The sequence below is a fragment of the Haemaphysalis longicornis genome, unplaced genomic scaffold, assembly GCF_048455015.1.
Source record: "Haemaphysalis longicornis isolate Haplotype H1 unplaced genomic scaffold, Haemaphysalis longicornis Haplotype H1 scaffold_17, whole genome shotgun sequence".
Taxonomy (NCBI): Eukaryota; Metazoa; Arthropoda; class Arachnida; order Ixodida; family Ixodidae; genus Haemaphysalis; species Haemaphysalis longicornis.
The window spans coordinates 2,724,940-2,745,549 of NW_027526276.1; the positions used below are offsets into that span (position 1 = coordinate 2,724,940).

The 20,610-nt window shown below is 44.1% G+C and overlaps 1 protein-coding gene across 1 annotated transcript; it reads right to left on the reverse strand.

Annotated features, from left to right (window-relative positions):
* Positions 1-490: 490 nt before the first annotated feature.
* On the reverse strand, positions 491-11,315 carry LOC144166387 (uncharacterized). The gene is made up of 4 exons (XM_077695901.1): positions 11,126-11,315; positions 8,071-8,168; positions 3,102-3,430; positions 491-856 (listed from the first exon to the last, which is right to left on the reverse strand). Exons 2-4 carry the CDS (start codon positions 8,153-8,155, stop codon positions 617-619), a joined length of 654 nt encoding a protein of 217 aa, XP_077552027.1. The 5' UTR covers positions 8,156-8,168; positions 11,126-11,315; the 3' UTR covers positions 491-616.
* Positions 11,316-20,610: the final 9,295 nt, after the last annotated feature.

The following is a 20,610-nucleotide window of genomic DNA, read 5'->3' on the forward strand; positions in this document are numbered from 1 at the left end:
GTTCACTCCTCTTGCTGAAATTGCTGTCCTTTCTCGATAACAGGTTTTCAATGATACGTGCGCCAATGTGTGTGATTTCGATACTTTTTTGAGCAAGTGCTATCTTTTTTTGGCGTTTACCTTTCTTGCTTTTATTGTATTGTATAATTTCTGCGGTGGTTTCGATGACTTATGAGCAAGCGCTATCTTTTCTTTTCCTCGCCGTTTATCTTTATTGCCTCTATTGTATTGAATAATTTCTGTGCTACTGCAAGCTCTGTACTTCGAGTCAACCGTCGTTATACTTCTTCGTTAACTATTGTAAAAAAAATCTGTTCGACATGTGTTCTCTGACTATGCCTGCTCCTGTAAAAATCCCAGAAGGGATTGACAGCATCAATAAATAAATAAATAAATAAATAAAATATCTTATCACTGTTCATAACGCATTGCGCTTCATTTGTTATTTTAACAAATTGGCGTGCAACAGCAGAAACGTTTTATTAAAGCTCTAATATTGCACACACGTTTTTGACGTACATCACAAAAACAAACCATCTACAAAATATTTATTGAATTGATCATGGATAAGCTTTTGTGAACAGTCATTCCTAGTACATTTTTGATGGTGACGTCTTTAACTACGACCTATTTCGTTCAAAGCGTCACGGAGTCTATAGGTGACCATTTCTTCTCCTATTTCGTTGACAATACCCTGAAACAATATTCTGAGGTTAGATGCCACAGCGCCAACAACTTCTCCGGCACCTTTCACCCGAACAGATTCCGCCGTCACGAAAACCGGCAGAGGGATACCGTGGTGAATCATAGGTGATTCATTTAAGGTCTGGTTGGTTATGACCGTGGGATCCGTAACCTGCAAAAAAATGCATACTTCTGTAAAGAACACAATCATGAATGCGACTTTACAGAATATAATACTAACCAATATAGTACATTCTGAAATTGTTTTGAAAACGAAGCCCAAAATATCCCATCAATAGGAAAGTACACATACATTTTCTTTGGAAAGCTCAAACAGTCGTTCCCTAAACGTTTCAATAAATATTTCTGTCAGCAAGCTCCTCACTTCAGTGAGTGACACTTCCGACCAAAATATGCATTTAAACAGTAGCCCCTGCCAGCACTCCAAAGCCGCTATGCGTTGGAGCCGGAATACCAATTTCAGTCGTGTAAGTTAGCGCCATGCTAACTCTGGCACGAAATGTCCAACACTGTGCAGCTACCATACATGGTGACATTACCCTCCCGCGGTTATTAGCGACACTCTTCACAAAACTAAGAAAGACTCGCGCTACTAAAAATAGACAGATTGCCATCCCAGTGAGCAAGAGCTGACAATGTTATTCAAACGCATTCAGCTCTTTCCCTAAAAGAAACGACATAGACAGAATGCGTCACTAGAGTATTCTAAAACGCGAGAAATCGCGCTCAGATTTTCATGAACCTTTGCGATTTGTACACTCGGAACCAGGGACACCAGAAACGTTCTGACGAAACAAAAACTCCCTACTTCATATTCGCAAACAGCAGCGTATGCTCCACATTCCGGTACAAATATGTCCAACTATTTGCCGAACCTCGGCTGTCGACCCACATCTTTTCTTCTTCTTTTCTTGCGAGAGATGACCTTCAGAAAGACGTTAACAAAATTGTACCATTTTAATATACCATGTACCACACTCGTTACCTGTTAAACTTAGGATGCCTTTGCAACTAAATTAAAAACAACAAAACACATATCTGTGTAAATATGGTAAGTACATCACCAGTAAACGGCCGTGTTTATTGCAGCGATACAGAAGAAGGGGGTATATATATCCCCATCCGGACGAACCCGGACGTATTCAGCACTGTGAATAGTTCAAAATAGGGTACCTCAGTTCTAGAAGGAGAGGAGCTCTCAGACGTACAATTATTATCATGGTATTCAGCTAGGCTAGAAGACGAACTAAGGGCTTTCACAAAGCAGAAGAACCGCCGCGGTGGCTAAGAGGCAAAGGGGTTGAGCTGTTGGGACTAGAAACGCAGGCACAACCCCAGCCGCGTTGCCTACATTTGAAATGGTTTCGAAAAGCGAGAACGTTCTTGTGGCGAGATTTCGGCGCACGTTAAAGAACCCTGGAGCTAAAAACATTCAGAGCGTCCACTAGGGCGTGCCTCATTGTACCGGTGTATCTTCGGCACGTTAAAAACGACAATCAATTAATCCAGTAAAGGCGCAGCGTGTAAAATACGTGTCGAAGCCATTCGTAAGTTATCAGACGGACTGCAAAGCAAACCGTTTAAAGCTGAAGATAAACAAAGCACTCCGTGAACGCTAGGCTGAGGGAAGGCATCTATAGCTACAAAGTACGAAGTTTTTGTTTTCGCTAACTAAACGTACAAGCGCTTCGGTGTCCTCCGGAAATTTTACCTTGACCCTCAAGAGGATTCTATTTTAATGTTCCGAATAATGAAAAGACACTTTGTTATATAACAAAATTAACCCAATTTGTGCACCATCACGACTGGAATGATCAATCACATATGGGCTTTAACAAAAAACGGAATGAAAAAATGTAATAAACTGTGTCGCTATTATTAATGCAAACCGCTGTTCTTCTTTTGTTAGTTTTATCTTCTTTAACAATTTTGAACAATCGCTAATAAGGCAATACATTAACTTCGCCTAATTATGAAGGCTGGCTTTAAATAAATATTTTTGTAAAACTGCTCCTTTTCTGTTAACCTGTAATAATTTATTCGCTAGGCGTATTACAGATCCCGTATTTTGCTTATTACATTTGTTCTTTCGCAACAACTTAGCTGCGTAGCTTCCAAAAGACAAACATAACACATACTTCCTGGTACGGCTATCATCACCGAAGCGTTGCTATTACTTTCCAAATCGCTACAATTTTCTGTGGCACTTTCAAGTTTGCTTAACCCTTGGTCCATCGAAAAAATGATCGCCGGTCCTCTAAATGTTTTAGTCTTTCTTTATAGCGCCTTTCGAAAAACCTTTTGTGCGGGTAAAGACAGCACGAAAACAAATCATATCTGGGAGTTTTCATTCACGACCGCAATTTTGCGAGTGGAAGTGAAAGAAAGAATGTTACCTGGAAGGTGACTGTCACTCTGGCACTGTTGTAAAAGTCGATAGTTCCGTTCTTTCCACCGCACGTTCTCCAGGGGATTACCACATGCAGTAGTGCCATGGTGTTCGCCACGTCAACCTGCATCAACTTGAGACCGTCACGGCAGAACCCTACGACGGGACCGAATGTCTCCAGCTTGTCCATATTGTGGTACACGGTAGGTCCAACATAGAAGCCAGACACGAACTCTTCCTCGTGGCTGTTATGTTGAGTGTAACGTGACGGCAGTCGGAGGAATATTGTTTTAACCATATCTTCCATGTCCAGGCCTGAGAAGTCACAAGGGTCTCCTACGGGAAACAAGAAGCGACGAACAGGCTTCTGTTATCGCTAACATAGATAGAAAATCGACAACAAACACAACTCAGAGCACGACAAAGGTCAACACCCCATCCCCTACGGGCCGCCATCGGTACTTAGATACACGCTTGTTTGGTACTCTACCGGACGGGAATTTCTGCGTCTGGACAGTTCAATTTCACTTCGATGTGTACCCACTTGTAGGATCTAAGGACGTCCATGCTAAATACTGCACTTAAGTTCCCCGGTGCCTCTTGGAGTCAAACACCATTAATTTACAGGTATTCATAAGCGTTTGGCATAAAATATTTTACATATTTCTTTATGAAACAATAAGATTTGCAACAGACTGGAGCCATTATTTCCAAATTATAGCGAATATGCCTCGTACTAGCATTACGCAAAAGCAAAAAATACGCATTTGGAATTCGAAGCTTTAGTATATCGCTAGGCGATTAGTGTTCATAGAGTAGTCATCCAGCAGTATCACTACTCGGTGTGCTCTGGTACCTTCGGGTATATTCAGCTTCGTCATCTTATACAAAACTTCAAATGGTATTCTTCTGCCAAACTTCCATTTCTTAGATTTTAGTTTAGTTTTAAAACGAATCACGTGAGGCTAAAAACTCCCTCTCAGGCTCCGACGACAAATGAATTGGGGCTGCCTTGTTTTAAAAGGTTCCCGTTCACTTGCCAAACAGTCTTCAAAAACCACTGAAATAAACCGCGGTAAATCGCATACTGTTGTCGGCTATGTTTAAAGCAACTTCAAGCAGTAAAAAACGTATGGAAGTAAACAATATTATTTTCTGTAGCGACCTTGTCATTTACTTGATGCCAACACTAGAATTGCACCTTTAGCTTGGTGCGTCGCGTTTATTGCTCCAGCAGGCAAATATTTGTCGTAGAATACATTACTGTTGTAAAGCGATACAATCGACAATAATAGTTCTCTTGCTTACTAGCGAAAAATACAAATCTTTGTTTCTACGTTTAAAATAGCTCATGTTCTATCGGTTAGAACGTTTTGCATCTCAACAATTGTTCATAATTAATTATTCTATATAATTGATTCATGAATTACCCTGAAGGATATACGACTGAAAAGAATTTGCTAAATTATTGCTTGTAAGACCTTGCTAAACTGCTACCTTTCGGTCCCCCTTAAAGGGACACTGAAGTGAATTTGTCAAGCTCCCGTTTTTGCTTCCACTGCGAGCATGGCTCAAATTAGCACACTTTTCATCGTTTATTCGTTTGACAAATCCGTAATTATTTTACAAAGCGCGAAAGAAGAAAAACTACCATGCGCGGTTTGTGGCGGCCGCACCAACTAAAGCTGTGGCGTTAGGAGTAGCGGACACCGTGATTGGACGATGCCCAAGGTGAGCAACCAAACAAGTTTCGGTTTCGGTTTCGGTTCTGTAAAACACAACCGTTGGCGTTGTTGGGTGGGCATTCTCAATAACTCAGTAATCATCGTACCGCGCTTCTGCCATGTTGTCAGCTGTAAAAATGCATAAAGATAAGCATCCTAGGACGGATCGGAATCGTAGCATTCACTAGCCGAAACCTACGCAGTGCATGAACGCCCTCCGCGTACCCGCAGACGCCCAAATGTCATGCGCTTTTCCCCCATATTTGGAGCTTGCCTCCCTCATGCCTGTGTCGTAAAAAGCGTGTCCGCACCAGGGGCGGTATTCTCGTAACTGTCCCTTTTGAAAACGTCCCTTTTGCGCGCCTTCTTCGTGACGTACTTCCGGTTAAGCAGTGAGCGTTAGCAGTAAGTTTGCCGCGCTTGCGTTACGTCACTTCCGGTTCTTTGCTTTTAGCCAATCAGGGCTTGCCAAAAGGGACACTTTTGAAGGGGACGCAAAAGGGACAAAACTCAAGAATACCGCCCCAGGCCAAGGGTCTGTTCATTCTGGCCTGTGCCCACTGCCTGCAAGCAGTCGGTGCTTATGGCAACAGCACGCCAACGAGAACTCGCTAGCGCGCCAGTGCCAGCCTGCGCGCGTTTTGTGAACTAGTTCGTGGAGCCATGAACGTTCCGGCCCAAAAAACGGTGAACTCAATACAGAAAACATCGGCGGAAAACGAAAAAGTTAACTTACAAAAAAAAAACCACGTACCCGTGGGGATTCGAACTCGTGACTTGCAAAACACTTGCGGCAGCATACCTAGCAACCCAGACCGCTCGACCACAGAGCGGGCTCAGCTGGCATTGGTAATATAGGGTATATATTGTACAACCAGTTTACACTTTTATTTAGTTTTGGCATTTCAAGCAGCTTAGGTGACTATTTGTTGTAGTGCGCTCGTGCAGTAAGCGTCGCCCGAGTTTCCACAATAGCTCACGTCTAGCAATTGCATTTTGTAGACGGAAAAGCGTTCGCAGATGCGTAGTCGTGCTGCTGACCGCTGTGCTTGTTCGCCCAGCTCAAAAAAGTGCTTCCCGCACCCTAGTTTTACGCTGTACGGTAAAAATATCAGTTGATTTTATTTCCTTAGTACCTATATTGACTTCGCTGACTCTTCTCCCGCCTTCAAGAGGCCTTATATTTTCCCACTGGCATACCAGTCAGCGAAGCGTCGCATGTGCGCTTGTGCAGCGCTTGAGTGAAGCGACCTTGACTTGGAGCTAGATACAGTGTACAAACTAACCAAGTAAAGAAAGGCAAATTCTACCATTCACAAACGTGTCCTGGCTTCGTTTCAACTGAGCGAACGAATTGCGACGACCCGTCGGCGGCCGGCGGACGAAACGCTGGGCCGACTGACTCTGTCTGAAGGCCGGGGAGCCGTGCAGTAGCGCAGCCAATTGCGAGCTCGGCTCCTCGCGACGTCACACGAAAACGCCGCAGAAAATGGGCGAGCGTAAAGAGAGGAGGACAGCATTTTCGAATAATTTTTCTACTAAATAAAATCGCGTAAACGCGCCCAGGGTGGTCGAAACATGGCCTGGGGACTCCGGACTACAATTTGAGCAAGTAATCCCGCAATGTTTACATATCACTTCAGTGTCCCTTTAACATGGTCTAGTGACGTGGTGTGAGCTAGATCACCCACTTCGAATGAACGGCATCTGTTCACACGACCTGAAGGTTACTCACCGTGCTACTGCCTTATTTTTCTAATTTATGGGTTTGTGTGTAGTAATTTAGTAAGTAGTAGTTTTGTAAGTGGTTTGGGGTTTATTCATTCCAGGCATATCCTCAATCTGCAGGAATGGTTCACCGTTTTGAAACGATTTTCATGCAAAGTTTGACAGTACTTTTGTCTTAGTCTCGTTATTGTCTTCAACCTCCTATTTAGAAGGAATCTTCCACTCACATTGGCGATAGAAGAAGCAATACGTTCGTGCAAACCGAGAATCCACTGTTACCATAAAACTAACTATTCACCTGAAGCCTTTTCCTCGAAAACACTTTTTTGTGTGGCACGTGTGAGGTGGAGATTTTCGCGGAGTCACCAGTCGGCGGCCGAATAAAAGTAAAGGCGAAGTTGTTCAATAGCCTTTTGAAATACCAGCTTGGTCATCGGTTGATGAAAATCTAGCTTGTGGATATGCACGCACGAATTACTTTGACAAGTATGCAAAATAGAGTAGGCTGAACAGTTCCTCATTTTTAAGCTCTTTGACCTCTCGCTTCTCGTGCATCATAGTCGTTCGGATTTAGGGGCTAACCGAAACTCAAAGGTTCCGATGAAAAATAAAAATAATTTTCCGACAATTTCTTGATTAGTATCTCTTTATTTCAAACCAATGCGCGTTTCTTCAGTCGCCCCGTGTAGCCTTTTCTGCCTTCATTCCCGTGGCGCCATCTCTACTTTACCCTTGAGAAATTATTGAGATTTACCCAAGTTATTTAAAATACCACTGTCTGACTGCGCGACCATGGCAGGACATTTTTTCGTTCCTTTCATACTTCTCCAGATGCGTAAAATTACCTCTTTCGTCTACAAGTGCGAAAATTCCACTATGGCGAAGAGCAAGCTTTTTCTAATTTCCTTTTTGCTTCGCAAACTTTTCCATTTTTACACATTTTTTAATCCCTGTCCTGATGCTGATAGGAATGTCACTAACCTTAAGGCTGTTTTGGGGACGATTTGCTGGGTCATGTTATCTGACACAGATTACGGGTTTTTCGTTGCGTTCATGTTCTGCAACATTTACAGCTTACTCTGACTATATAAGTCGGTATGTACATTCACACATATACACCATGTATTCACTCTGATTTGTTAGAACAGCGAATTCGTTTTTAAGTGTATTTTAAACACCTCGCTGAGCGTCTTACTGGCTAGAAGTTGGGCTTCCTTCTTTCAGCATGTTTGGCTCTTTCCGTTTCATGTTTAAATTTACATTACTTCGGATTATGCTGTGGTATGTTACAACCCTTGATCTTACCTAACAACTCAACGACCAGCACAACACAAAAATGTGTCCAATAATGAAGTGCACTCCAGTAATACTTTCTTCACTGGAAATGTTTTATGTTCATTTCATATTTGTTGGATCGCATGAAAATGTATTCATTTTCAGCAGGTCGTTACTGCCGACCACTCTAACTTTTCTATTTACACGGCTACTAAAAATGTCGCTTATTCAAAAAATCCTTCCACATACCTGAAGCCGCCGCCATAGACTCATTCACAGCCGCAAGACAAGCAGCCCATAAAAGAAGCCGTGCCAGGATCCCACGTCGCTTCATTTTACAGAAGGTGCTGAAAAAACACCAAAGTAGCACCCAGTCTGATGTCACCACTAGCAACAGTGAGCCATGGACACAACCATGCCCCATCCGCGTGCCCCATCCCACGACCACCGAGATCAGCCAAGACGTTATCGAAATAGACTTGAACACACGTTGATACTTTTTCTTTGGTCTGTTATCCTGTGGGTTTCCGGGGGCCTTGATCTTGGTGCCATAGGAAGCTTAAAAGGGTTCCACCATGGTCGACCACTCTTGACATGTCGTAGACACTTGAGTCACGGCCCGGGTGTTCAAAAGAAGGTCCCCTTCGCCCCGAGAAGTCCGAATGGCACTGGCTACCACCCCCAAGCACAGGAAACAAAAATACCTTAACATGAATACCCCAGAAAGTGGAGGGGGAAATCTTCCCACCGGTCGCGTAGTGGTTACCGCACCAGACCGGTATTCTGGAGGTCGTGGGTTCAGATCCCAGCTGGCGGGAATTTTTTCTCCACTTTCTTTTTTTCCAAATTCTTTATCTGTTTCAATGACCTACCACATCCTCCCCTTCGCTTTACGAGGTTTTCATAAATGCTAACTATAATTTCTGTCTTATTTTCAACGAGCCCCTCATTTCCATTTCTGATTCGCTACATGCATAGCGACGGCCTCTTTTCTGACAGTCTTGGCGCCATAGGAAGCTTAAGACGGTTCAACGCTGGTCGACGACTCTTGACATATCGTAGACACTCGAGTGACGGCCCGGGGGTTAAAAAGAAGGTCTCCTTCACCCCGAGAAGTCGGAGTGGCACTGGCTGCCGCCCCCAAGGACAGGAAAAAAATTACATTGACATAAATACCACAGAAAGTGAAGGGGAAAATAGCCCCGCCGGTAGCGTAGTAGATATCGCACCAGGCCTGTATTCTGGAGGGCGTGGGTTCGGGTCCCACCTGGCGGGCATTTTTTCTTCACTTTCTTTCTTTCCAAATTCCTTATGTGTTTCAATGACCTACCATATCCTCCCCTTTGTTTTCCGAGGTTTTCTTGACTGCCAACCCTTATTTCTTTCATATATATATATATATATATATATATATATATATATATATATATATATATATATATATATATATATATATATATATATGTATATGTGTGTGTGTGTGTGTGTGTGTGTTGTGGGCATGGGCCGAGTATAGCAGATAGCGCATCGCGTGAATTTCGACCATGGTTGTCGTGGCCCGGCGATGGCGTACAAAAATAAAGCCGATCAGTTCCGCCGAATGTAAATTAACAGGGGCTGTATTGATGAAAAATACGTAGTGGCTGTCATAAGACGTAATGTTTACAAGTTCAAATGTATCACTAAACTCGTGGATCCGCGGGTACTTATAGTTAATTTAACAGGTACAGTACACTGTACAGAAATTTGTATCCACATTCCCAAATGCCTATTGGGCTGATAATTCCCCATAAAGGCTGTCTATATAGGCTCCGAGCTGTGGTGCATGTTGACAATTCCTGTTTAGACAATTCATCCGGCGATTACTAACCGTATGTAAGCATCGCTTATCTTCTACTTTTCAGCACAACATATAACTCATTCCTTTCCTAATCCGTCTTTACGCGGGGAGCGAATGCGTTATGTTTTGAACAAAGGCAAACAAAATACAGAATACATTCCATCAGACTAGAATTTTAGTTATGCTTGAAGTACGGCAAGCGAGCAACCATCGCTCACAACGAAATTGCGTTGCAGAAACCGTGAAATTGGAGTATCATCGTTGCATATTCTTCCTCACCGGAATAAACATCTTGAAAGCGTTAAGCATCGTTATCGAAACATTGTCGAAAAAACGTAAGTCGCCTATTTCCGAGCCACGTATCTCACTCTTCCGCCGTAGGACGTTTCGATGTTTGTGAACTCGGTCGCATTTCACGTGGAACTTTTTGTTGGGAGAATAACGCAGTTTGAATGTTCCGCAAATTTGTGTCCCCTAAGAATATTTTTGCTAACACCACTGAAAATAACGTACGAATGATGAATGAGCTCGAAGAGTGATAGACTGAACGAAAAACCAAGTAGAGGTTCCATCCGACGTCCAAGAAAGCCTTAGTACAACCAGAAATAAGTGCAACTCTCGAATGACGATCCATTCGCTAATTGGTAAATGGTCGTTCCGACTGGGAGAAATCACTCAGAAAGGACGTTTGAGGCAGTTATTTTTATCTTAACATTCTACTCCTTTACCCATGGCAGTTTTCGGAGTGCTGTAGAATGAATATTGATAAAAGAATTATTCTTAAAGACCACACGCCAGCCAAAATATTTAACCGCGGTCACCCCTTTGCCTTCAGTGATAATTTTTTAAATATTTAGAAGAAACGGTTGGCGGCATGACGATTGATCGTGTACTAAAGCAGTTGGTGGATAGAAGCAAGGAACAACCAGTTTTGGAGTTCTACGTGTCGCAGCTCCACTTAGAATATGGGCTCCAGGAGAGTGCTGAAGTTTAAATTAGATCACCATACAAATTCATTACGTGCCAAAAACTCTGGGCAGACCGGCATTTTTATTTCTCCTCATCAGAAGAGCTCCCGGCGAGAATGAGATTCACCTCGGGTATTGAGACCAACATCACATTTCCCCACCCACTGGGCCACAGCTGCACTGATGGAAGACGGTGTATCTATCGGATATTTGTGGTAACATACTTCTATCGGGAAATGTCTGTTGCTTAAGTTCCAAGCTCATTTTCCTCCTTCACATTGGAAAATGTATTCTGATGATCACAACGCACGTTTTGTGGCTTCTCGTACTGCGTCTTCAGAGCCCTTTAAGAACTTTGAGCGAATATTCACTACTACTCTAAGCTCTTGTTTTTCTGCACCAACCCTGAACTGCATTTAACACTTTCGCTGCTGGAAGCGTAACTCCTCTCCTGTACTCCTTTTTTAGGCGAAAAAATATGTGGTGATTGTCTTACCTTTGCACCGCCTGGACGATCACTCTTCTTTCTACCGTCACCTTGCCGCTTTACACTAACACCAGTGTCTAGTTTTATACGTCTTGCGTCAACACTTCGGCACTGAAACTGGACGGCAACACTAGAGCGCGCATGTGGCCGATGCGGTTTTAAGCGGCGGAAATGAGGAGGTCGCACATCGTGAAAATAACAAAGGAAAGCCGGAGTGGGATGTTTTAGCGCACACTGGACACAGAAGCAAGGTTCTTTGAGGTTTCTGCAAGCGGCGCAACGTCCGCCGGAGTAAAATAAGCTGTTACCTCACTTCGCATTGTGAAGGCCGTTTGCCGGAGTAGCTTCTGTCAGAGAATACGCGGGCAAACGGAGCTGCGCTACCTCCACAAACGCACCGCTCGATTCGCGACGGGTTGCGACTTGTCCGCTGGTATTGCGCCATGTTGTTACTAATGGTTTTACAGCGCGAAAAGGCAAGCTGTACTATACAGACACAGCTACAATGTTTACCTTCAAGGGCTGCTGTTGTGGGGTGTACTGAATTTGGGGAACAGTTGCATTTGTTCGCAATTTTCTCTTCGGTAATTGGCGCGTATTCTACACGTAGTGATCAGTGATGTAGCCCATCAAAACATCAAAATACAGCATTTGTACTGCGTAGGACCTACCCTACAAACAAGTAACCATTGTTCAATAGGAAAGTCTAATATCTAAGCAATATGTGGGGGTACAGGTTCTAAAATGTTCGTAATCAGCGCATTGCAGCATTAGACCATGGTTTAAAAGAATTGTGCCAAAGTAGACAAAAAGCGCAGTGTTGCTGTAATTGGTTAAAAAGCTGCGAACACACCCTATCTTCGTTCCTCGCAACAAACTTCCTAAGCTGCCAGAGGCCGAAGTTGTTATTTACTGATCTGATTTTAAATGGAGGCCACAGCTGTTAAGAAAAACTTCATTATCATCATTAAACAGCAAAAAAGCCTTTCAAGTACTTTAAACTGCCCGAATCAGATTCGATCTTTATTGCAAATTAAAAACTGCTTTGAAGTAGGTGCCATAAGTCATGAGATATTTTTGGTGGAACCGTACAGGCCAGTGATTTTGTTTCAGACCGATGGGCGCAAACGCGGTAAATCCACGAGCTCAACGATGTCCAGATGGTAGAAATAAAACTCTTTGTGCTTACTCGACCGTTTCTCACCGCCCACGTAGCACTAATAAGTGCCTAAAATTTCAATTCCCACTTCCTATCCATTGAGAAAAGGGATGAAATTTCGCACTGCCGTAGGAGCGCAACAGCTTGTTATTCTTGATTATCACCCGCCGCTCTTTTTCATGGTCCAGCCGTACAACGTAACCAATCACCTCAATTTTCTTGCGTCCCATTTTACAGAAGTGGCACTTATTTGAGGTGTCTTTAAGAAAAAAATCGAAGCTTGGCCCTTCTCGTCAGCTCACGTCACGGTAGAGAGGCATCGGTGATGTCGAGGGGAAAAAAATCCATTATGATCTTCCGGCGGGAGGACTAAATCACCTTGCATAGCAAGCACGCACCACATTTTATGCTACAATAACTAACAGGTCTCTACTTATCACCCACCATAGCAGGGGGGTGGTTGGAACCCAAAAGATTGAGATCATTATATTGGCATTGTGAAACCGAGAAACAACACGTAACAGACATTAGAATGCGAAACCTCTAAAAAAGGACTCTGGTATGTGAGGACTGGAGCTACTTTTAAAGATATAATAACTCCGATATTTAATAGATATAATAACTCCGATATTAAAGAAGATATTTCTCTGCACATAGTATTTTACAAGGGTGCACATGAAAGCTTGCCTTAACATGAAGACGCCAGTACCATTGTTTCTGACGGGGTGTCATGTAGCAAGATGAAGCTTCCTAGCGTGCCTAATCACCATCACACTATGAGCTTATGCAATCTTCTCTGATATTATCAAAAATATGCAGAGGTTGTACAAATTGTTCATTTTTAAAATATCATTTTAATGTTGAAAATTCCAGTCCCACTCAAATAGCCATTCCCGAGAGTACACGGTGAATAACAATAAAAGGGTGTACTTGCATTTAAAGCCATTTTTAAATCATACTTCGTCCCCCTCCTTCTCCCCCGAAGATGACATCTTCATTGTCGGACACGCTCTTGAGCGTTAACTTTATCATCGAGGTGCCTGTTGCATGGGTGCGTTGAATTTTTTCCGTACCATTCTCGTCGTCAGCGTTATCAGTAGTGTCCAATACGTATGCGGATTTTTACAATTTGGCAAACTGAAGTTTTCCGCAGTGCTCATCCATGTCGTCTGGATTTCTCTCATTTGTCTGTGTTTTAAGAAAGAGGTACAGGAGAAAGATTTATGCTACTGTATGAAAGCTGTCATTCAACTTGCCCGTCTTTTCTCCCTAACAAGATGTTTTCTCCCCTGGCTAGCGGGAACCCTCGCTTTTAGTAAGATGTAGCGTTGCAGCGGGGAGTCTCAATGCCCTAAAACTTTTCTGGTCATGCTATTGGTCAGATATCCCCGTACACGTACACGTGTGCGCAAGCTCGCATCTTTTTCTATTGCTATAAGCAAATTTTAAAATGCTTAATTAATGACGCCGAAAAAAACGGTTGCGACCTTGCCATATTTTCTTGTGAGAACGTACTATCTCATTTTGTTTCCTGCGTTCGGCGGAAACAGCCGTCTAACCCCCGATGCATTTCACCAGACATGGACTTTGCACTCACGTCGAAAGTACGAGTGGCGTTGCTATTGCGAGACGGGCGGCAATTTTTTGTATTCACGTCATCCTCAAAAATAAAGCGTCGCTAATGCATGAAACGCAAGGAAAAATGTCACGCGCACTGAGCTGGCTTTGTCTTTGCCGCATCACCTCACGTGTGCTCTTGGACAGCATAATTTTTTTCCTCCTACCTTGGCGCTGCCAATTACGTGTAACTGCCCGGACAAAAACGTTCTCAGGTTGCTGATTTGCCCAGGGTTGCTCAAGCGTACACAGTGGTGAAGCTGATACTCATATTATGATAAAAAAAGAGGAAGTGTCTGAGCACATGCAGGATTCCCCCGCTTGTTACAGTCCCACGCAATGGGCGAAAAAACGAGGGTAAATAAAGAGTAATCACGCAGTCGTCTGCCGCGAGTCTAATAAAAGCCCCACTTTCAGCGTGATCATTGTTGTGGGGCCCTATTCTCGACATCAAATCAAACGTCAAAGATTTTGCGGTAACCACAAGGTTCAGAACAAGGTTAGGATATACAAAAGGAGGTCCTCAAATCACAGACTGTAAAAAACCGTTCTATTAGTGAATATAAAGGTGATTTTATCAAGTGCACCAAACGGGAGATTTGAGTAACTATATCTTTCTTACAGAAATATTGTTTCGTGGCGGCATAACGATGACACCTGGTAACGTGATAACGATAACGTGAGGGGGATATATTACGAGGAAGACAATTACACATGTCGCCATGTTTTACCACCTGAGAAGAAGATGAAGCACATTGTGTGACATAGCCAGGGTTGCGTCAAGATGGCTGCGTCAACAGGGTTGCGTCAACAAAAAAATTATCGTTTCATCAATCATAGTTCCTCTTATCGTTATGCCGCCACGTAACATCTCCGCAATTGCTGGTTCATTAGCAACATTGTAGATGTTATGCTTCATGTCAACACGCGAGTTGATATAAATATAAAGATAAGAATAGCACTAAAGATCAGATATCTACAAAATTGAACAGGACAACAATGAGTATCAGTTACTACTATATAGAGAACTACCGAATTTTTGCTCTTTCAGGCACCCTCCCCTACTGTGGGAAAAAATTGCAAAAAAAAAGTTTGTATTTCAATCTTAACCCCCCCCCCACCACTTTTTTTTAAGGAACTATACCAATGTATGTTTGAGACGCGTGGAAACGGGCCGAAGTTAACGTTGTGGCCATGTCATTTATGGGGTTTTAAATTAGAAACCACATTAACGGAACAGAAGACGATCTTCCGTTTGATATTGTAGCAGCGGCCCAAGCGGCACAATGGACTCGAGTGTTAGTGAGGGTGATTTTGTATCAGACGTAAGCGGTAGGTTTATTGTAAGTACCTAAGTTTTCTAACAGTATATTAGCTGTTCAAGATGTAAGTGCGCCGTTGCATGAATAATAAGAGAAAGGGCGGATTCCTCGTGAGCCCGTGGCTCGCGGCGACCGCCGAACTGTCCGGCCACGCGCAGTGGCTTAGGCAAACCAAATACAGCAAAAACCATGAGAAGCGAGAAAATGCGGAGCACTCGTGAGAGCCTGCCTCAGGGCTAACGCCCAGTCTCTGGCTCGCGCAGTGGCTTCAGTAAAAAAAGAAACTCCAACGCTGTCGTCAAACCCTACCGCGCATCTATATTTTGGCATAAATAGCAAGACGATATTGATGCATACGACGGTGACTACTACTAGCAGAATGCAGAGCAATGACAGAACATGGAAATAAACAATTTCAAACTTGTACAAATGCTGGTGATGTGTCCTTTGGTGTTCATGTAATCCTGCACCTTCGCTATGGTTCAAGCCTTGGGCAACTTTGTGCACGCTTCGCCAGAGGTGGGGGAGGTCTACAATGTTGAGGATGACTTTGAATCCAACACGGGCCGCGAAGACGACGACGGCCTCTTCCTTGCATATCACGACGATGGCTAGCGCAGCAACTATGCAAATAAACAAGGATACGAAAACTAAACTATGTGTCCGGCGATGCTCAGCTACAACGCCTTCGTCATGGAAGTCTTGCGCGTGAGCGCAAGCCTCCCTGAATTGTTTTATTGTTTGCCAAATAAAACGTTATTTCTTGCGCCCTTCTTGCCGAGATACCGAGGCGAAAAAAAGTAGCGCGGCAGGGGGGTCACTTAGATGTTCCAAATGTAAGCCCTCTTCTCACTTTGGGCATCGCGACGGTACAAAAAAGGGGCTGCTGAAAATCGAGTAAATACCGTAGTGTCTATAAAAAGGGACAATATACAACTAGCAATATTTACTAATCTATGCAAAACAGAGAATTAAGTGGAAACACGATGTTTTGATTTGAATATCACAAAAAACAGACTAAAAATTTGTTCAAGGAAGTTGTACTCCCCTAATTTTCTAGCCTGGCGTTACCTTATCTGAACGGGGCGCGTTAAGGTTCCTTTTTACTGCGAAAAGGTATACTTCTACCTGCCAAGGGATTTATCGTGGCATTGGCGTCAACGAAAACTCCTGCGAACAAATAAAACAAAAATAATGCCACCGCCATGAATTGAACCTGTACCCGAATAGAGCACCGAAGCGACAGCCTGTCGTCTTACCGCCTCAGCTACGCACACACGAGGAGACAGGCATATAGTTGGTGTACTCAACGAGCAAAGCCGTGGGTTTAACACCTCCGCTCATTCGAAGCCCTCATTTGAAATGCCAACGCATAATGTACGATAACGGCGTTCAACGTGGTTTGGATTAACGACGAACTGAATACCGTTTGGAGGCTCACTAAACGAGTTGAGCTTAAATTGAGGACTACTTAGCGAGCAACGGACTGAAGACGATAGGTGTAACATTAAGGAGAAATAAGAGAGTGGATTGGATCAGGCAACAAACGCTTGTTAAAGTAGAAAATAAAAAGAAATGGGTGTGGGCAGGGCATGTAATGCGAAGGCAAGATAACTTTTGGTCATTAAGGGTAAGAGAGTGGATCACTAAAGACGCCAAGCGTGGCAGGGGGTGGCAAAAAGTTACAAGCGCAGGTGAGATCAAGAAGTTTGAGGAAATAAATTGGTCGCAGTTAGCCCAGGACCGGGATAATTGGAAATCTATGGGAGAGGCATTTGTCCTGCAGTGGACGTAGATAGGCTGATGATGATGAAGAATAGTGTCTGGGGAAATGGAGGGCTGGAAGGGGACCCCTTGGCCGCGCCGCATGATGCACGAGTGAGGGCGAGGCAGTGAGAGAAATGACGCGAAGGCCGCACGTGCTGCCCTCCTCCTTACCCTTCGCCAAGCGCTCCTCTCCATTTTCTTTCTGCCGTCGCTGCTGCGTTCGGTCGCCTCAGCTAACAACCTTTGTAGAGCCGCGTGTGTGAATTCAAGTGACGTCTCATGGGTAATCGTTGTGGGCGTCGTTTACAGATTCACAGTCCACCACCTTCATAGCGTGCATTGGAGTCAATTTATTTGCCTAAGAATCTGCAACAGCGCCAGTTTCGCAGGATGCGCGCTTCAAAATCTTTTGCTGCTGAAAGTAAACGTACTTTTGACTACATCCGAGTCACAGATAACGAACTATAAAAGTGCCTACCACGTGTTGTTTCTAGGACTAGAAATAAAATAGTAGGCATTCGTTTGACGCAACCGTCACATGCTATGGGAGAAAACTTGTCAAAGAACACAAGAAAAATTAAACCATCTTCCCGAGGGGAACCCTGAGGCCATGCGAAGCATCGCAGAGTTCCAATCCAATCCAATACAAGCCAAGCCAAGCCAAGTCAATCCAATCCAATCCAATCCAATGCCCCTCGCGAGAGAGTGGTCGCTATCGGAGAGGAGAGGGGGTCAGCGGCGGAGAGCGCAGCTGGCGCGGCGTGGAGAATGCGGGAGGGGTGGACGCCAACAACGCCGACAACAACGCCGGATGGATGCAGGGACAAAGCGAGTGAATGAGATGCGTCGCATCTAAAATTACAAGGAATCCTACACATTGTATCTAACCTCAACTAATCTGAAAACCTTTTGGTCCACACGACCAAAAGGAATCAAAAAAGAGACAGAAACATGTCTTGTTTTTATTATTGCGCTGATGAAGACCGAATTCGACGGATGATGAAACGGAGCCATTAATTTGCTTTACCATTATCAGTTGGAGCGTTTCGCGGCCCTTGCCACACCGCGAAAGCGGGCGCAGAGGCAGTAGCAATTGTTTTCGTTTTTTTTTTTATCAAGGCATAAACGTCTTGTAACAATGAAGTACACGATGACGTTTACGGGCTGACGGCCGGAAGGCGATAACACTAAACACAGCTTGAAAGGTAAAAGCGATTAAAAGAAATTAACAGAAATGGTTAAAATATTTTGTGACAAGGGTCCTTTGATTCCATTTTGACCAACGATATGTGATTACCGTGTGGTATTTATGCATACTTTGACGCTAAGTTTTTTATCATCCTAAACATCGTTTCTTTCTTTTAGATACTTATCAAGTGTTTGTTGTAGGACGCCGGTTCGATTCCCGGCCGCGGCTGCCGCTTTTCGGATGAAGGCGAAAAGTAAAAACGCCTGTGTTTTCGAGATTTCGGCGCACGTAGAGAACCCCAGTTGGCCACAATTAATCCAGAGCCCTCCACTACGGCGCTCCTCATCGCCTGTGTAGCGTCGGCGCGTTAAACCTCAAAATCCAACAAAGCAACCAAGTTTTTGTTGTGTTGTTTATTGCAAACAAGATCAGATATCTGAGGCGCGACTTTTGTAAGCACACGTCACCGATTGTTTACATTTCCCCTCTGCGCAAACATGCCGAATACACCAAGAATTCACAATGTCGAGAATAACGCCGGTGATTTCTGCTACACTGTTTAGCGCAAGAGGTGTGTAGTCACTTATTACAGGGTGTGCTCTTTATAGACTCCCCAATAAATTATCCCACGCCTGCCGTCATCACTGTACTTGAAGAATATTCAGAGAAAATCTGCATTCCGGTCTTCAGATTTCCGACGTGGGAGCATTACCTCGTCGTCTGTAGAAGACTTTGTGACGGATCTGCTGCATTCAAACATTTTTCCTATCGACGGCTTGAGGTAATCCGAAATGGCGTGTGACAGGGATGGTTTTTAGTGCCATCAACAGCGAACAGACCAACGGTTACTCTTAGGAGATATGCCTGCACTGGGTTTTGATAAATCGAGATATTTCTTGGACAGGTAGTTCCGCGTGCACTAAAACGCCGTGCCTACGTTTTGAATCACCGACAATTCTGTTTTGCTTAACAAGAGAAGACGAGAAGAAAACTTGTTTAAAGAACGGGACTTTCTTGATTATTTTTCTTTTTATTTACGACCGGATTGGCCTGATTTAAAATCCACCACTCGCAGTTTGTGATCTTAAAAATTTCTATTGCAGCAAACGTTTCTTTTTCCGCATTGCATTGGGGACATTGTGGCGTTTTCCATTCATCTGCTACAAAGTACTCTAGCGGGTCACTTCTTTGTTTCACGGGTGCTGTTTATTTAGACTCAGTTGCATCAATCGTCGGCATTTCCTCGGTCAAGCGTCGGCATTTCCTCGGTCGCACCTCATGGTTTTCCTTTCATGCCATCCTCATCTGGGAACTCTCCGTTTCCTTCCTGCTTACTGAGTACACATCCCTTCGCGAAGGCTAAATTGGCTGTCTCTTTTTCTCGATTTGCCACATTCCGTCTCTTCGGCTTGTCTTCAGTGATGCGTTGCAGTGGGCGACCACGCCTCCAACCCGCCGCGGTGGCTCAGTGGCTAAGGCATTGCTCTGATCAGCACCAGTTCGCCGATTCGATTCCCGGCCGCGGCGGCCGCTTTTGTGGTGGAGGCGAAAAGCAAAAACGCCAGTGTGTACGAGATTTCGGCACACATTAAAGATCCACAAGTGGTCAAAATTAATCCGGAGCCTTCCACTACTGCGCGCCTAAACCCCTGCGTTGCGTCGGCGCGTTAAGCCCCCACAATCAATCAATCAACCACCCCTCCAAGATGCTGTTGGTGTAGGATATAAAGCAACATGTCCAAAGCGACGAAAATACGAAAAAAACGTCAGACTCCCCAAGATAGAAAACCCAACGCATGCGCGGAACGTATATGTAATATAGGAGTGATAGTGAAAAAGCGTTTGCGAAATACATAGGCACGGAGTAAGGGCATATGCATTCATAGGGTATAATAAGCACAGTGTGCATGAACACTTCAGCGCCCATTGCAGCTGAGTCAATGTGCTCGCGGAAGGGGTCGTGCACTTCATTTAACTGCAAGGGTTCCCATATTAACCCGTGTTCAGCCATTCAGACGCAATAGAAAGTAAACGTCCGTTTTCATTTGAAAGCCCCAATGACCATTACCCCGTCCGACTAATTGGAGAAGCGACATGAGAAGGTGTTTTTTCTTTGTTATTGTTGGCCAGCAAACCTCACCGTCACTTTTAGTATTCCTTCACACGTGCTATCACCAAGGCTATGTTGCAGCTTGAGGGCCATGGAGGGATGGTAGGTTGTTGGCATAATCTTACGGCGCATTAGTTGCGCTTCCGTCACCCGAAACAGGTGGCATTTTAACAGCAGAGCTATTTACGCCGACAGAAATCCGACAGAAATTATCAGAAAACACAGCTCGCAAGTGAGCAGAGGTCGGCAAACTCACTCATGAGTCCACTCACTCAGACTCATTTGGACTCAAACTCACGCGTCAGTTTGAGTTTGAGTGAGCGCGAGGCT

Excerpts from the sequence above, each read along its gene's own strand:
- LOC144166387 (XM_077695901.1), bottom strand. The coding sequence starts at position 8,155 with ATGAAGCGACGTGGGATCCTGGCACGGCTTCTTTTATGGGCTGCTTGT. Across the intron at positions 3,431-8,070 it reads GTCTATGGCGGCGGCTTCAG|GAGACCCTTGTGACTTCTCA; the intron begins GTATGTGGAAGG and ends TGTTTCCCGTAG. Across the intron at positions 857-3,101 it reads GAGTGACAGTCACCTTCCAG|GTTACGGATCCCACGGTCAT; the intron begins GTAACATTCTTT and ends ATTTTTTTGCAG.